Below are 23,037 nucleotides of genomic sequence, written 5' to 3'. Positions count from 1 at the left end.
TTCCTGCCAACATTCTTGATATTTATTATTGAGTGATTTGTATATATTGTTCTATTTCTTAAATTTCTTAAATCTGTAACATATTGTATTATTAAATAGTCTAGTCTGTTTCTGTTACCTGTTATTTATACTGGAGCAACTGTAACCTACATAATTTCCTTAGGGATTAATAAAGTACGCTGATTCTGATGCTGATTAATAATTAAAACAACATTTTTAGATCTAACAGTATTTTATGTCATTCTTATGGCATATCTACTCCAAGGCTCTTCTTCTGCATGCACATTTTCAGGAGCTGAAATCAGCGGAGGACCATCGGTTTAAAAAAACTATCTACAATGTCCATCAGAGTCTAGCAAAGCAACCTGTAAGTGAATCACAACAATATGACTAATAGCTTTATGACGACGTTTTTCTTTTCCAAATAACCAACAGATATCATGACAACACTGCTCTCAATGATACTATCTCATGAAGTTTGACATTTTGGCACACTGATGGGAAAAAAACAAGACAAAAAACAAAACTAACCTGTGTGTTACACATATTGTACTAACAGCACTCTCAGACACTATACAGTATTATCTAAAAGATTACTGTGTTTTAACCTAATACCCTAACTGATGCAGTTAGAAATGAGCAAACATATTACAGTATGAGGAAATGACTTTGGCCATGTCCACACCAATACGTTTTCATTTGAAAATGCATCTTTTTCTCTCAGTTTTGGCCTTCCCTCCACACTAAGATAGCAGAGGACGTTACACAACAGTTGTTTTGTTTGCTCTCAATTTTGACAGCCCTATTAAAGATTAATATTAGTTTGTACAATTCTCTTCCGCTTTTGCAACTTTGTACTTTTGTGTTACTCACAGCAACAACTCCACCTCATTGTTAGTCCATTTAATAAACTCTGTGCTTTTCCTCAACATTTTGCCGCGACGTTTCAAAGAGCCGGAAAGTAAATAAACGGCAGACAGAAATGAGGCAGGTTGAATCGGTTTGTGTTTTATGCATGCACAGTATTAGAACATAAGCGTTTTTGTCCGTTTCAATGTGGACGCACATGAAACGGTCGTGAAAACGACTGAAAATGATAGTGTGGACGTGGAGCGTTTTCAGACAAAAACACCGTTTTCAAATGTATCCGGGCTAGTGTGGACACAGCTTTCGTGTATGGCATTTAAATTTGACACCAGAGGTCTGTGTTCATTTTCTGTTCCACTTATTTTATTTTACCGAGAGAGGTTAATTTACCCATAATTTAACGTAAGTTTACTACTAGTAGTTATGAAGGCCAAAATTAAAAAGCAAACAAACAAGATTTCATTGACAGAATGAAGTAGCTGTGTTAGTAATCTGGCCTAAAGCTCTTAATGTTTAGTGATGATATTTGTGGCGAGTGCGAGCTGTTGAGTTTTTCTTTTCTGTCTCCTGGCTGATTCTTCCCACCCAGAGCACAACTTCAACCAAACACAGCTGACAGGCATGTGAAGATGCCTCTTTTTGAGGCATGATGTCTTGTGGCTAAAAAAGTAAGCAGACCCCGAGAATATACGCTGTCACACTGTTTACCTCACAGTTTTCTCTGCGGGGGTTCAAACCTCAGAGTAAAGCAGAGAGGATGTCTGCTGGCTGCTCCGCACATTCAGCTGTGCAGCTGCCTCGTTTCAGACCACTGAGAGGACTTACTGAGGACACTGAAAGGAGCTGTTGTTAAGCAGCCAGACCGCTAACAGTAAGCCTTCACAACTATTCTCGATGAATAGACAATAAAAAAAGTGCCAGCCGTGATTTACATTTTATATGCAGTCATTCTGTATAGCAGCAATGACTGCTGAAGTGTCTTTAACTACTGTCATCTCACAGAAAATTCTAATCAGCTCGGATAAACAGAGCTGCAAGGAGTGCTGTGCAATACAGCAAGTTTGGTACCGATCCGATGTCAAGTAAATACAGGGTCAGATACAAACACTGACACCAATCTAGGAGTCTAATAACTTTTATGATATTTCATCTGAAAGAAAAAACTACTTTTCAATCCAAGAGGAAGAAGTAGTTTTCTTGGAGGCTCACCAGCTTTTCAAAGTTTCCTTTACGTATGAAAAACGCTCGGCTTTACAGGTTAGACGTGTGAAAGAGTTAGTCACTTCTGAGTCATGATGTTGGCTGCTCCTATGTGTTTAACATTAGGTGGAGATTATATCAAGTATTCTGAAAATTTTAAAATTGCTTCAGAAATGATTAAAAATGTCATCTGTAAACAGACATTAAAAAGCATGTTTACAGCCTGATCAAAGCACAGCTTTAGTATCTATAGCTCAGGGCTGCACAATCCATTGAATTTTGATTCTAATCACAGTTTCGAGCTTCCCATAAGTTAAATTAACACAATCAAGACAAAAAGCAAATCAAGCGCTTCCTAAATCAGTGCCTGATCATGTGGAATATCATCCACTGTTTGAAAATACTTTACATTTACGTAATGTTAACCAAGGTCAAATTCCAGGCAATGTTGTAGAGTTTTGCCTGCGTCAGAGAGCATCACAGCTAACTTAATCAACCGTCTGAAAACACATCACAAATTGCAGCATAACCAACGCATGAAGAGCAAGAAAAACAAAGCAATGCTTATGTGAATTATCCAACATGAACTCAGATGCCCATAAAAAGTGGTTCTGTACAATTCATGCATATGCATCCAGCTCACAAAGACAATCACCAATCAATCACGTTCCATTTAGCCAGAGATATGTGCCCAATAAACATGGAGAGTAACAGAGGATTCAGGGAAACGGTCAGCGTGATGGACAAAAGATATGTTGTTCCCTCGTGCAATTGTTTTTCCAGTGTTTACAAAACGTCACAGGGGAAAAGGACGGGAATCTCACAGCCGTTGAGTGCTACGAGTTTTATTCACATCCATCATGCAGGTACAATGGATGGATATTTTGGCTTCAAGGAGATGATCTAAGGTCAGGTGACCTCACATTATTTGTCTGCAGAGATAAAACACGATTGCTTGAAAAGTTTAGAATGAATTGTTTTTGCTTTTTTTTTTTTTTAGGTGATATTGATAATATAGCATTATTATCACCTTTAACATCTGTCCTGTTCGGCAGTTGTAACAAGCAGCAGTCACGGTCTGAGTGTTTTGTTGTGCCAAATTTATTTGCTTTCCCAGGAGGAGCACTATGGACTTTTGATGGAGGTTAGCGCGCTCGGAGTTCTTCAGATTTTCTTTATGTTTTTCTTTTTATCTCCTTTCGATGCGCTGAATTTAGGCAAATAAGAAGGACTGATTTTTTTTCTCAATGCAAAGATTTGTGCATTAGTAGGAAAGTCGCACCACGTGGATGTGAAAGCAGTGTTTATGTGACTTGTGATTTGAAATTGGAGGCAAGTTTTCTTCATGGACAGGTGTGCAGACATGGGCAGCTGTAGCTGAACTCTGCCTGCTGCACAGTGAGTTAACTGATGTATAACTCATCCCTCTGGAGTCAGGAGGCTGTTTAATGGCCTAACCATACAGCAGACACAGAAGCAGAGTAAAAGTCTGTACCTCTGTTTTAGTGGTCACAAACCATGGGCTATACCCAGATAGACAGTACAGGAAACACACATGGCCAAACCACAAGGTAAGGCAAGAGACTAAAATAAGTCCCATACCCCATCCAAAAAGAAAGAAATTGGAAAAACCTTACGAGGATAAAGTGAAAACAGAGAAGAAAATTGGTAGCAGGTCATAAATAGGAAAATGAAGTTTGGCAAAATTCTGAGACGGTCTGACAAAGGAACAAAGGAAAACATGGCTGCTATTGTACTGGGTGAGCAATTAACTGACTGGAAACAGTCGCAACAGAAAATTGGTGTGAAAAATAAAACAGGGAATGATTATGGAGTCCATGTGGTTTGTTTGACAGATATCTGTCTAGATTCACCGATCTGTAATTCTCATGGTGTCAGTGCGTTACACGGGTAAGGTGTAATTCATAATTTAAAGATACTCCAAGTGTAGAGAGTTTTAACCATCTCTTCACTAAGAAAATACTAAAGCTCAGCTTAGCTTACTTCTAAACTTTGCACAAAAAGTGAGGACAGTTGTGTCCCTAAATGATGCCACGATGCATCTGTGGGTTCAGCAGCAAAGTTGAGTATATGGGTTGCTTGCCAAAGCTCTGCAAATGCCAAACAATCAACACAACCACATTGGCTGACTTTCAACAAATGTTGGTTGAAGAATGGGATGAGTGTGAAGCTGGTGACCAGCATGAGGAGGAGGTGCCAAGGCCGTTGTGGCATGTTGTATGGCACTTCCACATGCTACTGAGACTTGCTGAGAGTTGTTCGTGGGTACAACCTACATACTCAGAACTCTATCATTACATGTTCTACCTGAAAGATTCAGACAATACACTGGCAAAGCATACCACACCCACACCCTAACTCATTAACAGCCAATTGCTGTAGGAATTTAAAACATGTAAGAATTCAGTTTTAGGAAATTCACTAAAAAGAGTTTCAGTTGCATAGCTGTCCTTTTAACTGGACACCTGAGTAAAAGCACAAGCTGACCAGGGTTTTTACACAGCTGGAAACAGCTGCTGCATGGATCATACACAGAGACACAGGTGTTCTTCAGCACCATCAGAATTAACAGCCCGGTCTGAGAACAAAATTTCACAGAAATCTGTTTGTGTTCATGAACAACATTTTGTTATGTTTTTTTCCACGGCATATATATATATATATATATATACATATATATATATATATATATACATATATATATATACATATATATATATATATATATATATATAGATAGATATAGATATATAGATATATATATATATATATATATATATATATATATCTTCCTAAAAGGTTCACATTCAGATGTTTTAATCCACATCAACACCAAGGCTAGATTCTGTAATGTCATCAGATATCACAATAGATGTTTTTCTTTTGAGCCATAATCCAATCCAGTGTTGATTAGATTACAACTGACCACCTGGACCAATATTAATGTCCCCTTCTCTAGAGATTTAAATTCAAATGAGTCTTTAAGAGACAATCCTCCCAGTTGTCACCCAAGAACTGTTTTTTGGTTCCTGACATAAAATGGAGCTTAGAATGGAATTAGTATGGAGATGTATTGTGTGTCTGTGTGTGTTTGTGAGGGAGGGAGGGAGGGGGGCAAGCTTTGTGGTCTGTACAAATGGATGACTCAATCTCTGCCCTTGCCCTGAGCCTCAGTGTAAATGGACCCTGCCTCTCCTCTGGCTAATCACTCCGACTGGAGTTCATGACAGCCTTAAGTGCCGACTGCACCGCTGTGTTATTAAATCCAATCCACCAGTCAGGAATTATTTAGGGTGATTACCAAGTTTATTTTAATTTTCATCTTCAGCTATCACTTGGTTGCATTAAAGCGGAGGCACAGTGACTTTTGGGCTCGCTCAGATAAAAGGAGAGCAACATATCATTTTAGCTGACCGTGAAGGCAATGACACACATAGACACACTCACTCCTGAAGACACTCACCAAGGGTTCAATCTTATGGCCATATTGAATTACGTCTCTCCACTCCTGTGGTGCAAACTGCTTGGTAGAGGAGGTGACACCTTGCATTTATGCTAACAGCCGAAGAGAAGAGATTGCAATTTCCTGCTGATTCTCCTTTCTCACAGCAGTGGGGATCCTTTCTGCTAAACCATCCCACTACAACGCCAGTCTTCCACCATCTGCTCCCACCAGGCTACATTTTATAGCAAGTCTCAATTTAGGTTGTGCAACATGACAGAGAGATTAGCTTTGCAGCTGAAGGGCTAAAGTACAGAGACACACAACTTTCCAAGTTTTTAGGATAAAAAAACCCAATTCAATGATACAATGATGGATACAAATATGATTATAGAGTAACTTTTTAGTCATCCATCTACCTTCTACTGCTTTGCAGATCCAGGCCATGGGAGCTGCAGTCTAAAGACTGGCCTCTGCCTTCTCGGCCACCCCCTGGTACAACAATGTTGACTGAGATAAAGTAAGCAAAGGGCTAAATAGCAAACCGAACATGGTTACAGGTCACAGGATAAAATTTATTACTGATTAAATCTCCCTTAAATGCTATACAAACATTCAGACATCACTGCAGTTGAGACGCCTCAGCACAATGCTGCTTCTTTTCCCTCTCTGGGAGTTGAGGTGTTAGCCTTTAAGGATGTTGTGGGCTGAAATGAGAGAGGCCTTGAGTAGTCTGAGTGCTCTAAAGACAACATATGCCCCGAGGTTCTAACAAGCCCTTGCCTATAGAGGCAACTCTTTTTGGGCGCTTCGGCTGCAGGCTCATCCTGTAGGTCACTACCAACACTTTGAGGTTACAGGTAAAGGTAGGAAATTGATAGCTTGACCTTGAAACTCAGCTTTCTTTTTACTGCAATGAAATGCTACATCATCCACATTACTGCTACGATTCATCTGTCAGTCTCTTGTGTCACTCTCCCCCGACTCATGAGCAAGACCCTGAGATACCCTGAGGTCCGTCACTTGAGGGAGGGACTTATTTCCACACTTTCCCAGCATCTGAACTATGTGACAGTGTTAGAAGTCAGTTTGTTTGTCCAAGCACACAGAGGATTTTTCAAGGTCAAATCCTGGTTGTCCTACTAAAGGATTCTGAGGGCACAGCTGGAACATTCATAAACTAGATCACACTCAGGGTGGCTGGAGGTGATCACGCTTTCAGAAATCCATCACTTTGATTATCTGAAATATGGAAAAGAAAACCATAAAGAATACAGAATTCCATTCAACATTTATTTTTTCAGTAAATTTTGGAACAAAAACCGACCTGAAACATCAGGTTTACATAGTGCAGCTTACTAAAAGTGGTAAGATGCCAAAATTAGAGAAAGTTCCAGAAGCTGAGGCTGCTGCGATGTTCCAAATCTGCCAAGAGCTCCCAGTGGCGGCAACAATTTGTTGACCTGATTCATAAAATGAAAAAACAACCTACAGTACATCTGTCAGCATATAACTGATGTGGTCATACACTTGGTTACATGCACTTCTTAGTTAAATCTGCAGTTATCAAGCTCAGCTCTCTTTTTTAATGTATGCTTTTCATTGTTTAAATGTAACCTCTGCTGTCTCTCTCTGTCCTTTTATGGTCGTGGTCGGGCCTGATGACACATGACCTGATATCCCAGTGTTGGTCCAACATCATCATAACTTTGGTCGAGGATCAAGATTGCAACTGACCAATGTGATGTTAACAGTTAACATTAGCCAAGAAGTTAGCTAATACTTTAAAAAAATTACTACTAGAAAACCAACATGAGTAACCTAAATTTGGCTAACAGCAAACCTAAGTTGATAAAAAATATTTATTATGATGTATAAATGAATAAAGAAAACACTTGAAATGCCGATTATTTCTTCCAGAAGAAATTTTTATATTCCTACATTCCTGCAAAGCTATGACATCACAACAATGTTGATCCTGAAAAAGCACATTATGATGCTGCAGGGATATCAGATACGTCAGCTGCCGACAGTCATTTAACACAGCTCTGTGTGTAACACAGCTCTGTGTTAAATGAATATTGGCAGGCTCTATAAAATTTACAGAGATTGTATTTATTAAAGTGGAGTGTAGAGAGGAGCTGAGAAGGGACAATTCAAGTAAAAAAAATATTAACTGAGTTGACGATTCAACAATAAAATAGTGACACGTCGCGACACAGCCAGAGGTTCAAAGGAAAGAGTTGTTGGAGTATTCCTTACAGCTCTTAAGGTTTAGATTCAGAAGATTCTAGCCTTTGACTTGGACTCCTATATAAACCAAGTGAGACTCACCAGACATTTAAGAAAGTTCTAGATACTCCCTTTACCCTTCAAAACCAGAGGATTCAAATATCCTTTTTTCCACATATGCAGCAGTGCACCCTAAACACCTGTAAACAGGCTTTGATTTATTAAAACAGTCCACAACAGGATTTAGCCTTTAATTTCCTTCTTTGACGCATTTTTGCTGATGTTTAACTGCACTTTGCAGATCAAGTATCACTACATGTTGTGCACCAGAGAGCAGAGAAGTATATATATGCTTTGTATACAGTACATGAATTACCTTGAGTGTTTCATATATAGCACATTTACTGAGAAACTGCTGTGGTAATGCAGGACCCAGCTTATATTGGAAATTTCATTTCGAGAATTGCTTTAGAGAATTTAATCTTTAATGGCTGTACTGGAGCTGAGCCAAAGAAGCATATGGATTAGTAGTTTATACTTGGTGTTGATAACTGATTTGCATATTGTGTAACACTGCAGTGTAAATACAGACTTTCCACATGATGCAGGTGCAATGAAGAAGAGTGGTGAGAAAGCTAAGTGCTGAAATGCAAAGGGAATCAAATAAATTACTAGACATACAGACTCGTAAAGCAATATTTCCAATTTTAACTGGGACTGAAAGTCAGAAAAACAATACACAAAAACACAGCTCAGGAATTATGTATGAATAAAAACAATGGTCTTCTGACAGCCACAGGGAAGCCGACAGGCTAAAGTGAGTCAGTGAAGGTGACACAGAGAGGAAAGATTTCATCTCCAACTGTGTTTGTGAGAGAGTGAAAAAATAAAGAGACACAGACATCACAGAGCTTTTCTTTGGCATCCAAAGCGGCAGCAGATGATGACACACTGGTGACACACTAGGATGTTAACAAAAACAGAGATACATGCTGTACGACACACACTCACCAGGCCTGAGGTTTCCTCTTGAGCAGGCCCTGTCTCCTCCATCGAGAGTGGGGGCTGAGATGGTAGGTCAGCTGACGACAAACCTTTTCCATCGCCCCAAGAGAGTCTCCCTCCTATTGAACACACACAGACAGAGGCACAAAATATCAGCTTAATTACAGACGGCAGCCAGAAAATAAGAAAAAAATTTCTTTGTAGCTTTATTTTCACAGACATCAGTTCTATTGGTATTTACATGCCCAGCCAATGACAAAAATTAAGAACGAGCTAGCAAGTCAGCATACCAGAGGAGACAGCTAACGGCATATTTATGTTTAAAGTGTAGTTTTTGCACCTTCTTGTTTGTGTGTATAGTATATTGTTGAAATTGTACTTTTCACTGCTCCTTGCATAATTTGTTTTACATATTTCCGAGGTGCTTTTTAAACCAAGCTTTGTAAAACAGCTTAGGCTAGAAAGACAGCCTGCATTATCAACATGTAGAAAGTGCAAAACTGTTAGCTGATATAGCATCATAACTCCTTTAATTTCTCCTTAAAATATCCTCCTGTTGGTTTAAATGAGAAATTACTTTAAACAAAGCAGCCCCAATAGAATAAGTGATTTTATAATGGTTACATCCATCGTTTATATAAGGGGTCCCCAACTCCAGGCCTCGAGGGCAGATGTCCTGCAGTTTTTAGATGTGTCCTTGATCCAACACAGCTAATTCAAATGGCTAAATTACCTCCTCAACATGTCTTGCAGTTCTCCAGAGCCCTGGTAATGAACTAATCATTTGATTCAGGTGTGTAGACCCAGGGTGAGATCTAAAACCTGCAGGACACTGGCCCTCAAGGCCTGGAGTTGGAGTCCCCTGGTTTATATACAGTTTTTGAGTTCTAACATTTCTTTGTCTGCTGGTTGTGAGATCGTGTCAGTGATACAGTGTAATGATTTTGTGGTGAAGCAGATTTAACACTGTGATTAGTCACTTACTGGTTGAATAAACATAGAAAATAGGTTATACTGTCTACATACAAGATTAGAGATAAATATATTATAATATTAATCTCTGGCTCTCTTCCACAGCACGTCTTTTATCCTGTCTTCATTTTCTTACACCAACCGGTCGCTGAACCTGGTTCTGCTGGAGGTTTCTTCCTGTTAAAAGGGAGTTTTTCCTTCTCACTGTTACCAAAGTGCTTGCTCATAGTGGTCATATGATTGTTGGGGTTCTCTCTATGTACTATTGTAGGGTCTACCTTACAATATAAAGTGCCTTGAGGTGATTTGGCGCTGTATAAATAAAATTGAATTGAATTGAATACAAGATGTATACATTTCATACCACTGGAAAAAAATGCTCTCACGTTAGAATATTTACAGTGGGGCAAAAAAGTATTTAGTCAGCCACCGATTGTGCAAGTTCCCCCACCTAAAATGATGACAGAGGTCAGTAATTTGCACCAGAGGTACACTTCAACTGTGAGAGACAGAATGTGAAAAAAAATCCATGAATTCACATGGTAGGATTTGTAAAGAATTTATTCGTAAATCAGGGTGGAAAATAAGTATTTGGTCAATAACAAAAATACAACTCAATACTTTGTAACATAACCTTTGTTGGCAATAACAGAGGTCAAACGTTTACTATAGGTCTTTACCAGGTTTGCACACACAGTAGCTGGTATTTTGGCCCATTCCTCCATGCAGATCTTCTCGAGAGCAGTGATGTTTTGGGGCTGTCGCCGAGCAACACGGACTTTCAACTCCCGCCACAGATTTTCTATGGGGTTGAGGTCTGGAGACTGGCTAGGCCACTCCAGGACTTTCAAATGCTTCTTACAGAGCCACTCCTTTGTTGCCCGGGCGGTGTGTTTTGGATCATTGTCATGTTGGAAGACCCAGCCTCGTTTCATCTTCAAAGTTCTCACTGATGGAAGGAGGTTTTGGCTCAAAATCTCACGATACATGGCCCCATTCATTCTGTCCTTAACACGGATCAGTCGTCCTGTCCCCTTGGCAGAAAAACAGCCCCATAGCATGATGTTTCCACCCCCATGCTTCACAGTAGGTATGGTGTTCTTGGGATGCAACTCAGTGTTCTGCTTCCTCCAAACTCGACGAGTTGAGTTTATACCAAAAAGTTCTACTTTGGTTTCATCTGACCACATGACATTCTCCCAATCCTCTGCTGTATCATCCATGTGCTCTCTGGCAAACTTCAGACGGGCCTGGACATGCACTGGCTTCAGCAGCGGAACACGTCTGGCACTGCGGGATTGATTCCCTGCCGTTGTAGTGTGTTACTGATGGTGACCTTTGTTACTTTGGTCCCAGCTCTCTGCAGGTCATTCACCAGGTCCCCCCGTGTAGTTCTGGGATCTTTGCTCACCGTTCTCATGATCATTTTGACCCCACGGGATGAGATCTTGCGTGGAGCCCCAGATCGTGGGAGATTATCAGTGGTCTTGTATGTCTTCCATTTTCTGATGATTGCTCCCACAGTTGATTTTTTCACACCAAGCTGCTTGCCTATTGTAGATTCACTCTTCCCAGTCTGGTGCAGGTCTACAATACTTTTCCTGGTGTCCTTCGAAAGCTCTTTGGTCTTGGCCATGGCGGAGTTTGGAGTCTGACTGTTTGAAGCTGTGGACGGGTGTCTTTTATACAGATGATGAGTTCAAACAGGTGCCATTCATACAGGTAACGAGTGGGGGACAGAAAAGCTTCTTACAGAAGACGTTACAGGTCTGTGAGAGCCAGAGATTTTCCTTGTTTGAGATGACCAAATACTTATTTTCCACCCTGATTTACGAATAAATTCTTTACTAATCCTACCATGTGGATTCATGGATTTTTTTTTCACATTCTGTCTCTCACAGTTGAAGTGTACCTCTGGTGCAAATTACTGACCTCTGTCATCATTTTAAGTGGGGGAACTTGCACAATCGGTGGCTGACTAAATACTTTTTTGCCCCACTGTATTTGTGATTTAACATTGCATCAGCCTGTAACAATTTCTGTATCTGTGCTGTCTTTGAGGTACCCTGATACCAGAGTGGTATCAGATACAAACATCTAGACCCACGCTATCACTGGTGGCCTTTTTTGCCATCACTGGATTTTGCTAGAAAAACAAGTTGTGATATATTTCACAAACAATTCACATGCAGTGTAGAGTAATTGGAAGCATAAGATATTTAATGCTGCATTGATATGGCATCAGATAAAGAGTGTTACCAAAAAACAAAGCAATAGCTATCGATCTATCGTGGTTAACAACATTTCTGTTAATTTCCTGCATTCTTTTGTCAACAGGTCTTTACAGGTTAGTATAATAGACCTTATATAGGAGTTGATTTAGTTTCTGGGTCTAAAAAGCGAAGGCAATGTGGAAGTGCCTTAAATCTGGATACCATTTAATGACCTGCAGGGGTTGACGCATCCGCTGCCGAAGAGCTTCAGGTGTATAGAAGTGAAAACAACCCTCGGGCTCCATGCTCTGTGACCTCTGCAAACATTTCCTTGATGATCTTATGGGAGTCTTGAAGAGGATAAATCAGGGTTTGCTCATAAGCTAATGATTTATTAATCACAAGTTTGACAATGTATATGCAGTGTCCCTCGCTTTCTCAGTCAGATCCATTTTTCATCATGTCTGGTTTCAAAATGCCAAGATAGCAGCAAAGTACTCAGGTTTAAGCTTCACAACTGGATTCACTAACCAATGGATGTCACAAAGGTTATGTCCTTGTTTAATATACTGTCCATGTTTGGGAGAGCCAGGTCTTGGGGAATTCTATACAATAGTACATTGCCAGCAATTTATGCTTAGTATGTCAAAGGAAAGAAATATATAACCCTTTGCTAACAAAGGACAAGAGGCCTGTTGGTGACTGTACATGTTTCTTCCCTGACCACAACCATAACATTTGATATCCCAGTGTCGGTGTTCTTCCCACATCATCATAATAATATTCGTCCAGGATCATTATTGCAAGTGACAAATGACATCTGATAATCCAGTTAGCATTAGGCAAGAACAAACAATAAACAAATCAACATAGGTAAATTGGGCTAACAGCAAACTTATTGTAAAATTAATAGAGAAAGCATTTGAAATGATTACCTCTGTCCCAAAAGAGAGTTTTATATAAACAAAGGCCCATTTTTCTTTTCCCCCCACATTACAAAGCCATGACATCACAACAACATGATTGGTCAGTTGCAGTGTTGATTCTAGACCAACACAGGTTACCAGTTCCACCTACACACCAGCCACCTAGCAAATCAAAATCTGAATTTCAGTTGTGTCTCATTTGCAGGAGCTCACAAGGATTTTAGGTTGCCAAGAAGCGGCCGAATGGTCCCTCAGCCAGTGTGGCTTTAATAGGCCTCTCTATAATGTATGAGCATCAGTCATCACTTATGAAGCTATTCCACATATGAACTCAAGTGATACATATGCATGTACATTTCAAACTATGCAACAAGTATATGATTTTGATGTCAGTTACGGGTGTTGCTAAGTTGACATGAGGAACAGAGAGGAAATGTCACGTCTGACATGGCATCACCACAGAATAAAAGAGGGCAGTGAGGTGCTACAGCAGCCAACAGGAACTGATATAATTCAAGGATACAAGGACCACTGGAGCAAAGAATTACTAAACACACCTTCTGTCAAGTTTCTGATATGACAGGACACGCACAGACACACACACAAGTCTGGGGACTAGAACTCTACAGGGTGTGCTGATTGGCTGCCCATAATCAAACCATTTGGTGCGCTGCATCACAATCACATTGTGTCATTAAGTCTGAGTGTCTGAATTGCACCTTTACATTCAGTGTGGCACTCTAAAAATGTTTTTTGATGAAACAGAAAAATGTCATGTACCAAGCATGTTCATGACTTTCTTACAATGGTACAGTCCTCCCAGGGCCTTGGATGAGTGACATGTAAAATTACATCTGTTGCTTGTGACGCAAAATAATGGTGACTCATAAATATAAATATAATCCCAGAGATGGCTTCTTAGTTTGTATCATAGAAACTAGGAAGCAATTTGAGAAACGGTGTCACCCAAACCCTCCACTACATCGTAGCTGTGTGTGTATGTGAGACTTCCACCCACACTGAAATACATTTATTCAGGTGGTTAGTCAGGTCCCCTGTTATCCAGTACAAAACAGATGGTGGAGAGTTGGGGGATGAGGAGGGGGGCGTGGGGGTGGTAGGGTTGAGGGTGATGTCAAAAAAAGCTCTTCTATGTTCCCCTGTTGTGGGGTGAGGATGGATGTTTGTGAGCGACTAGGTTAAAAGCCGAAGGGCAAAAAGTGGAAGGAGAAAAAGAAAAACTATGTTCTTGCTTTTGAAAGTTACTGACTCTCTGCCCAGAGGGGAGCTGATGGAAAAATTCATTTCTCAAATTAAATGAAGTGATAATGACTTCCTTTGAGAAACTGTGAATATGTTCTGCAAATGTATGTGTGGTCAAACATGGCAAAAAAACAAATTGAGAAGGCATTTTTGTTGTGTAAATTCAGATTTTTTTGATTCCCGCATGCTGTGACAGAACAAGCTCTTATTTTCGAGATTCAGCATGATAAATGTAGCCCACAGTATTTTTTTCTTTTCTTTTTTTTATCTTTTGTTTTGTTTCGACTCATTTGATTTTGATTCATTGATTCATATCAACACTCATGTTTAAACTTGTGCTTTACTTGAGCCACAGTGAGTGTAACAGCTAGCACCTCAACCTGACTGAAATGCTGAGCTGTGCAACAACAAATCCTGCAAAACTCAAAGTGCTTAAACTGTCACGTTCCCTGTGTTTAACCGGCTGGCTCAGTGAGGCTACAGATATTTGTTACGGTTTTCTCCTACTCTTGCTCTCTCTCTCTCTCTCTCTCCTCCTTGCCTGGACCTAGCTCATTGGCCAGCACATCTGAAAACGGTTACTCACCTGCGGCTCATCATCCTGCCACTCCCAGACGCTATTTAAGGCAGAGGCTCAGTTCTTCTTATCGCTGGAATGTTGTACTACACATTTCAGGGTAACCTCAGCTCAACCTAATCTCGTGATCCCTCCTGTTTTTCTGGCATTGATCTGTTTTGTGCATAGACTTCTCTATCCTATCCTCAAGCCCTTCCTTTGGATTTCCTGAACGCGTGCGAGTTTGCAGAGTGGACTCGAGCGAAGAGGAGTGTGTAGTGTGGCGTGGCTGAGGAGGAGAGTGAGAACCCCGCCCGCAATACCCCGTGGACTGTTGAAGCCCCATGGATTTCCCTCACATTATACATATATATATATATATATATATATATATATATATATATATATATATATATATATATATATATATATATATATATATATATGTGTGTGTGTATATATGTGTATATATGTATATATATATGTGTGTATATATACACATATATATATTGTTGGAATGCTACTACGCAAGTAACCCTGGCAGAAGGGGTTACATGAATAGGATGAGGGACCTATGGATTCTTCGATACCCAACATCCACAATGACGGCGAAACAACTAGTAGCTCAGTGTTCCAATATTCGAAAGAAGGGACTGCTCTCACAGCTAGAGATTGACGAGGTACAACATAAATGCTACGGCAAGGGGGAGCCAGGACGCCAGGTCAGGGGGGAGATATCATCACCCCCACCCGAGATTGGGAACCAAGCCCCAAGTGCGATAGGAGAAGGATCGTTGAGTGCGAGAGGAACTGACCTGAAAGATAGGTTCATGGCCAAACTTGAAACCTGGACCCCCCGTAGCCAAGATTACGTGAAGTACCCTCAGAAGGTCTGCTAGATGATGTTAATGCAGCACTACGGACAATACCTACAGCCACGATTACCGACACTAACAAGCTGATCTAAAATACGGCAGCAGTGATCAGTGAGATCACAAGGAGCAGTACCCTCCATGGAGAAGGAGGCTAGAGGCTAAGATCAAGGTAGCACGGAGGGAGGTTAGCCAACTATCGGAGTTGCAGAAAGGCGCGATGAGGAAGGTGCCTAAGAAGTACAGGAAGCTGTCCATACCTGCGGCCTTGGAAACTGCCAAGCAACGACTCACAGCCTTGGCCAGTCGCTTGAGGAGGTACACCAGAGAGATAGAAGGCAAGAGAATAAACCAGCTGTTCTCCACGGAACCAGCCAAGGTGTACTCTCAGTGGCAGGGGAACAATATGAGAACAGCACCACCAAGGCTGGAGGCAGAACAACACTGGAAGAGCATATGGGAGAAGGACGCAACCCATAATGGCAATGCTCAGTGGCTAGTGGCAGACCACAGCGACCTCCCCGAACAGGGTCCAGTAACCATCACAGTGGCCGATATGCAAGAAAGGGTCTCCAGTATGAAGAGTTGGACAGCACCAGGGCCCGACATGGTTCACGCCTACTGGCTGAAGAAGTTGACTGCACTGCCTGGCAGCACAAATGAATCAGCTGCTAGTTGACGAGAGACACCCGGAATGGCTACCCAAAGGCCGGACAGTCCTGATCCTCAAGGACCCCCAGAAGGGACCTGTCCCCTCCAACTACTGACCAATAACCTGCCTCAGCACCACGTGGAAGCTCCTGTCAGGCATCATAGTGGCTAAGATGAACAGGCACATGGGTCAATACATGAGCGGGGCACAGAAAGGGATGGGCAAGAATACCAGAGGCGCAAAACACCAGCTACTGGCAGACAGAGCAGTCAGCCGAGACCAACCTGTGCACTGCCTGGATTGATTACAAGAAGGCCTATGACTCAATGCCCCGCACCTGGATCCTGGAATGCCTAGAACTATATAAGATCAACAGGACCCTGAGAGCCTTCATCAGGAACTCAATGGGGATGTGGCGGACAACACTGGAGGCCAACCTCAAGCCCATAGCACAAGTCACCATCAAGTGCGGGATCTACCAAGGAGATGCTCTGTCCCCACTGCTGTTCTGCATAGGCCTGAACCCCCTCAGTGAGATAATTGACAAGACTGGCTACAGATACCGACTACGAAACGGAGCAGTTGTCAGCCACCTCCTGTACATGGATGACATCAAGCTGTATGCCAAGAGTGAACGAGACATCGATTCACTGATCCACACTACCAGGCTATACAGCAATGACATCTGAATGTCGTTCGGGCTGGAAAAGTGTAGTCGGATGGTAACAAAGAGAGGGAAGGTAGTCAGAACGGAGGGGATCAAACTACCAGAAGGCAACATTGCAGACATAGAGGACAGTTACAATACCTGGGGATCCCACAGACGAATGGGAACCATGAAGAGGCCGCTAGGAAAGCTGCAACAACCAAGTAACTGGATTACATCCGACTCCAGCAGGCTACACAGCGTGAGGTTAGAGACTGCTGTGTCTTTGTTTTCACGGAAACATGGCTCAGCGACAGAGTACCGGACACCGCTATTCAGCTAAATAGGCTGGCCTCGTTTCGCGCCGACAGAAATGCAGCTCTGTGCGGTAAGACTCGCGGTGGCGGCTTGTGTGTTTACTAGGGGTGCAACGATACACAAAATTCACGGTTCGGTTCGATACTTTGATGTCACGGTTCGATATTTTTTCGATACAAAAAAAAATGTTCATGCCTTTTTAATTTGTCATTTATTAAAATTATAAATATATATTTTAACTCAAAAGTACAGTCTCAGCAGCATAAGGAGAATCATGTGGTAACAGCTGTCTAAATGACTCGGCTAAAGTTAGTAGCATGCTTGTTGTTTTTGTCTTTGCACTAGGATGATGTAAATGTGCAGTCATATTCGTTGTGTTCCCACTAGTGCTTTCAGGTTAATCTCGTTGAAATGACCTTAACGCCACAACACGGCAAATCTCCGTTAACGAGCTACCGCCGATCGCCCCGTGCATAGGGTTGCCAACCGTCCCTTAAAATATGGAATCGTCCCGTATTTCGAAACAAAAGTACACGTCCCGTATTGAGCTAATAAGGGACGCACTTTGTCCCGTAATACAGTGAGAATCAAAAGTAGTCTATAACTTTTAATGGAATTAACGCTTTGTTTGAAAACATAATTCCCAGCCCCTCTCCTGCTTTGTTACCAATGAGCTGACAGCACACTTATGACAATTCGAGTATGACAATTCAGATTACCGCTCATCTCATTGGTCGAGGAAAGGTCGCTTGCGGAGAAAATACCGGAAGACAACAGATGACCACAACAACAAGCATGGCCAACAGGGAAACAAACGCCGACACTGCGGTGCAAGTCTCGGACGACAGTACACCTAAAGCTGGGCAGACACTGTGCGATTTTTTCAGTCACGTTATTCAGCTCCTGCTCAAACTGCACGATTGACTCGCAGGGGTTAGAAGTTCGTAGGTCACGATGCAGGTCTCACACTATACGGCCCGATGCTCTGATGCGACCTGAGTGCTCACACTGTGCGTCCATAAAATTAAGGTTATAACAGAAAATCTGTCGCTCGCTCTCTCTGTCTTTCACTCACACAGACACACCACCACCATCAACTTTGCTAAATTGCTAATGAAAAACATTGATCAGGCAGCTGTGATTGAGCAGCAGTGTAAATCCAACTATTTTCACGGTTGTTGTGGTCGTGATCATTTTGTGATGCCACATCGAAAAGGCTCGGATGAGCTTTCCAAAGTTCTACAAGTTGTGCCTCCATCGCTTGTGTCCAGATCACACGCAGCACAGCCGTGCTGCTCCGTCTTTTTCACCGACGTTTACGTGTTTGCGCGTGAGCAGTGTGAGCGGCTGTGGTGAGACCCTCACGAGCGATTGATGATCGGGAGCTGGTCGTGAGGTGTTAATCACTTCTCGTTACCCCACGTATACTACACGACGCACGATGAAGGCCAAAATCGGGCCGATCGCCAAAACCGTCGCACGACTCAAAAATCTTCTCAAAATGGGCCAAAAGTCGCACAGTGTAAGCCCAGCATAAGCCCAGCATTAGAGCAGCAATATTTGTTCCCCTCAGAGAAAGGGAAGAATGGGAAAAGGAAAACACCTGGCTGGAAAAAGTTAATATGGGCATGTGCAGTGAATATCAGCGCTATGTGGCCAGAAGTGTGATAATATAACTTATTTTGTGTAATAAACAACTGCAAGGATAGATGATTACAACAAATAGATGACTAATACATAAAAGTAATACATAGGTGAATAATGATGATGAGTTATGATGCGTAATCATGGGAACAAGCGGGTTTACAAACAGGAGCAGCTGATTACCATTAGAAAAGCTGAAATAATACCTCAACTGAACTCAATTGTACTAAATGCACTAAATGTGCACTGTTACAAGAATGTTTTTCTTTCTATTATTTTCTATTATTATAAGTTAAGCAGGACAGAGTTCTTTTAAAGAAAGATTTACTTATATTCTCAAAAGTTAAGCATGACAGGCTTCTGTTTAAGAAAGAGACCTGTTTTATTGTGTTAATGTTGTCATTTTGAGCTAAAAATAAATGGCTAAATGATCACTTGTTTCACATGTGTTCTTATCACAAAGAATAGAATATGCATCTACTTAAATCAACTTCAAGTCAAATGGTTAAAAAGATGGCCAACACGTTAACAAGCTAACTGCGCTAACACACTAGTTCCCACCCATGTAATTGAGCATTGCATGGCACATCCAACATACTGTTTTACTTTAGTCCATGACTCGCTTACCTTCAGGGTCATACGTCACATGAAAACCAAAATAATTCCAAACGCCAGATCTGAATGAGAGTGGGGGAGGTCCATGTTGCAAGGAGAGCTTAACTTCTGTCTTGCTAGCTTGCCCTGCGCTCTTCCTTCTGACTATGCTGTCTGTGTTGAGCACTTAGTGGATCTGCGCTCGACAGTGCAGCCTAGGCGGAGTAGTCGAACGCAGATTCACTGAGCGCTCAACACAGACAGCATCGTCAGAAGGAAAGTTGATAAAATAAATTACAAATGTTGTATTGTTCGATACATATGCGTACCGAACCGAAAGCACTGTATCGAACGGTTCAATATCGATACGAATATCGTTGCACCCCTAGTGTTTACATCAACGCGAAATGGTGCAAGAACTCTGTGCTAGTTTCTAGTTATTGCTCATCGCTGGTGGAGTTTGTGACTGTTAGATGCAGACCTTTTTATTTACCACGGGAATTCACCACTGTTTTCATTATCGGAGTGTACATTCCACCTAGCGCTGATGCTAAGGAAGCGCTATGGGAACTATATACAAAGATCAGTGAACTGCAAAATACACACCCGGATCAACTGTTTATTGTTGCTGGAGATTTCAACCATGCAAATCTCAAGTCAGTGCTTCCTAGATTCCATCAGTATGTGGACTTTGCAACGAGAGGGGAAAACACGCTGGATCTTGTTTACACAAACATCCCCGGCGCATATCGGGCAGAGCCCCGCCCCCACCTCGGCTACTCAGACCACATCTCTGTTATGCTAATTCCAGCATACAGACCACTCGTCAGGCGATCAAAACCGGTTCTGAAGCAGGTGAAAACCTGGCCAGCAGGAGCCATCTCTGCTCTTCAGGACTGTTTCGAGAGCACTGACTGGAACATGTTTAGGGAGGCTGCAACTTACGGCGACTTCACTGACTTGGAGGAGTACACGTCATCAGTGTCCAGCTACATCAACAAGTGCACCGATGACGTCACTGTCTCCAAGACCATCATCTCACGACCCAACCAGAAACCGTGGATTACTGCGGAAGTGCGTGCACTTCTAAGGACCCGAGACTCTGCCTTCAAAGCGGGAGATAAGGTGGCACTTAGAAGAGCTAGGGCCGAACTTTCTCGGGCCATCAGAGAGGCGAAGCGCGCACACGCCCAGAGAATCCACAACCACTTCAAGGACAGCGGCGACACACGGCGCATGTGGCAGGGCTTACAAGCCATCACTAACTACAGGACGACATCACCTGCCTGTGACAGTGACGGCTCCCTCCCAGATGCGCTGAACAACTTCTACGCTCGGTTCGACAAGCAGGATGACGTGGCGGCGAGGAAGACCACCCCTCCTCCGAACGACCAGGTCCTGTGTCTCACTACAGCTGAGGTGAGGAAAACTCTACGCAGAGTCAACCCACGTAAAGCTGCTGGACCAGACAACATCCCAGGCAGAGTGCTCAGAGAATGTGCTGAACAGCTGGCAAATGTTCTCACCGATATCTTCAACATCTCTCTGAGCAGTGCCGTCGTTCCCACGTGCTTCAAGGCCACCACCATCGTCCCCGTGCCCAAGAAGTCTTCTGTGTCCTGTCTCAACGACTACCGTCCTGTTGCACTTACACCCACCATCATGAAGTGCTTCGAGCGGCTCGTCATGAGACACATCAAGACCCTGCTGCCCCCCTCACTGGACCCACTGCAATTTGCGTACCGCCATAACCGCTCAACGGACGACACCATCTCCACTGCACTCCATCTTGCCCTCACACACTTGGACAAGAAGGACTCACACGTTCGAATGCTGTACATAGATTTCAGATCAGCATTCAACACGATCATCCCCCAACAACTGATCGGAAAGCTGAGCCTGCTGGGCCTGAACACCTCCCTCTGCAACTGGATCCTGGACTTTCTGACCTGAAGGCCTCAGTCAGTACGGATCGGGAACTGCACCTCCAGCACCACCACACTGAGCACTGGGGCCCCACAAGGCTGTGTGCTCAGTCCTCTGCTGTTCACACTGCTGACTCATGACTGTGTAGCAACACACAGTTCAAATCACATCATTAAGTTCGCTGATGACACGACCGTGGTGGGTCTCATTAGCAAGAACGACGAGTCAGCGTACAGAGAGGAAGTGCAGAGACTAACGGACTGGTGTAAAGACAACAACCTGTCTCTGAATGTTGACAAGACAAAAGAGATGGTTGTTGACTTTAGGAGGACACGAGGCGACCACTCACCGCTGAGCATCAACGGCTCCTCTGTGGAGATCGTTGACAGCACCAAATTCCTGGGCGTCCACCTGGAGAAGGACCTCGGCTGGTCCCTCAACACCAGCTCCCTGCACAAGAAAGCCCAACAGCGTCTCTTCTTTCTGAGAAGACTGAGAAAGGCCCAGCTTCCACCACCGATCCTGACCACCTTCTATAGAGGAACTATCGAGAGTATCCTGAGCGGCTGCATCACTGCCTGGTTTGGGAACTGTGCCATATCGGACCGCAAGACCCTACAGCGGATAGTGGGAACAGCAGAGAAGATCATTGGGGTCTCTCTCCCCTCTATTGAGGACATCTACACCACACGCTGCATTCGCAAAGCCACCAGCATTGTGGCTGATCGGACACACCCCTCTCACACACTCTTCACACTCCTGCCATCTGGAAAAAGGTACCGAAGCATTCGGGCACGCACATCCAGACTGTGGAACAGCTTTTTTCCACAAGCCATCCGTCTCCTCAGCAAAAAGGGACTGGACTGACACACACACACACACACACACACACACACACACACACACACACACACACACACACAAACAACCATTATCACTCAGCTTAACTCAACTACCTCAAAACATTGAGACTGGACTGACTAATCAGCACAAGCGCAAACACACTGACCTACACCACCAAACTATCGTACACACCAACCTGTAAATGCTCTTTTGCACAATATTATTACTGGACTTTTTGCACTGACTTCTTTACTTCCTAATTTTTGCTGCTACACTAAGGAATGTTTACTGTTCCTCCACTACCTCAACTCATCATCACAAAACCTTATTATTATGTTACGTTGTGTTTTTTTTTTTTTTTTGTCCCACTGTCACTTTGCTGCTCTTGTTTGCACATTTGCACGTGCACTTTGTTGTCTGCTGTCTGTTAACAAAAAAAAAAAAAGTCTTCCTTAGATAGTTAGTTTTTGTTGTAATTTATGTTAGGTCAGTCTGTCTTGTCTCTGCTAGCCAGCTAACTAGGCCTCTTAGTTAGCTAGTTTAGTGTTTTCTGTTAATTTATGTTGTAAATTTATGTTGCATGTAGCACCTTGGTCCTGGAGGAAGGTTGTTTCGCTTCACTGTGTACTAACTGTATATGGTTGAAGTGACAATAAAGCCAACTTGACTTGAAAAAAGGAAAAAAAAAAAGTCCTGACGAGTCAGCTGTACGGTAAGAACAAGATCCGGGCTATCAACACCTACGCCCTGCCCGTGATCAGGCACTCTGCTGGGGTAATAGGCTGGCCAAAGGAGGAGATAGAAGCCACTGACATCAAGACAAGAAAGCTCCTTACCATGCATGG

General features: G+C 42.6%; 1 protein-coding gene across 1 annotated transcript in view; it reads right to left on the bottom strand.

The window, feature by feature from the left end:
• The window catches only part of lrrc75a (leucine rich repeat containing 75A), a 73,494-nt gene that overhangs the window by 19,850 nt on the left and 30,607 nt on the right, over positions 1-23,037 (bottom strand). The window contains exon 3 of the mRNA XM_086260733.1: positions 8,774-8,886. Within this exon, the coding sequence (XP_086116859.1) occupies positions 8,774-8,886 (113 nt within the window). The remainder of the gene's footprint in view (positions 1-8,773; positions 8,887-23,037) is intronic.

The sequence above is a fragment of the Aulonocara sp. 'chitande type north' Nkhata Bay genome, linkage group LG14, assembly GCF_057382095.1.
Source record: "Aulonocara sp. 'chitande type north' Nkhata Bay isolate Kocher_YH1m ecotype deep benthic linkage group LG14, A_spYH_male_GT1.1, whole genome shotgun sequence".
NCBI classification, from domain to species: domain Eukaryota; kingdom Metazoa; phylum Chordata; class Actinopteri; order Cichliformes; family Cichlidae; genus Aulonocara; species Aulonocara sp. 'chitande type north' Nkhata Bay.
Note: the sequence above shows the minus strand (reverse complement) of the source record. Positions and strands in the feature narration are given on the sequence as shown.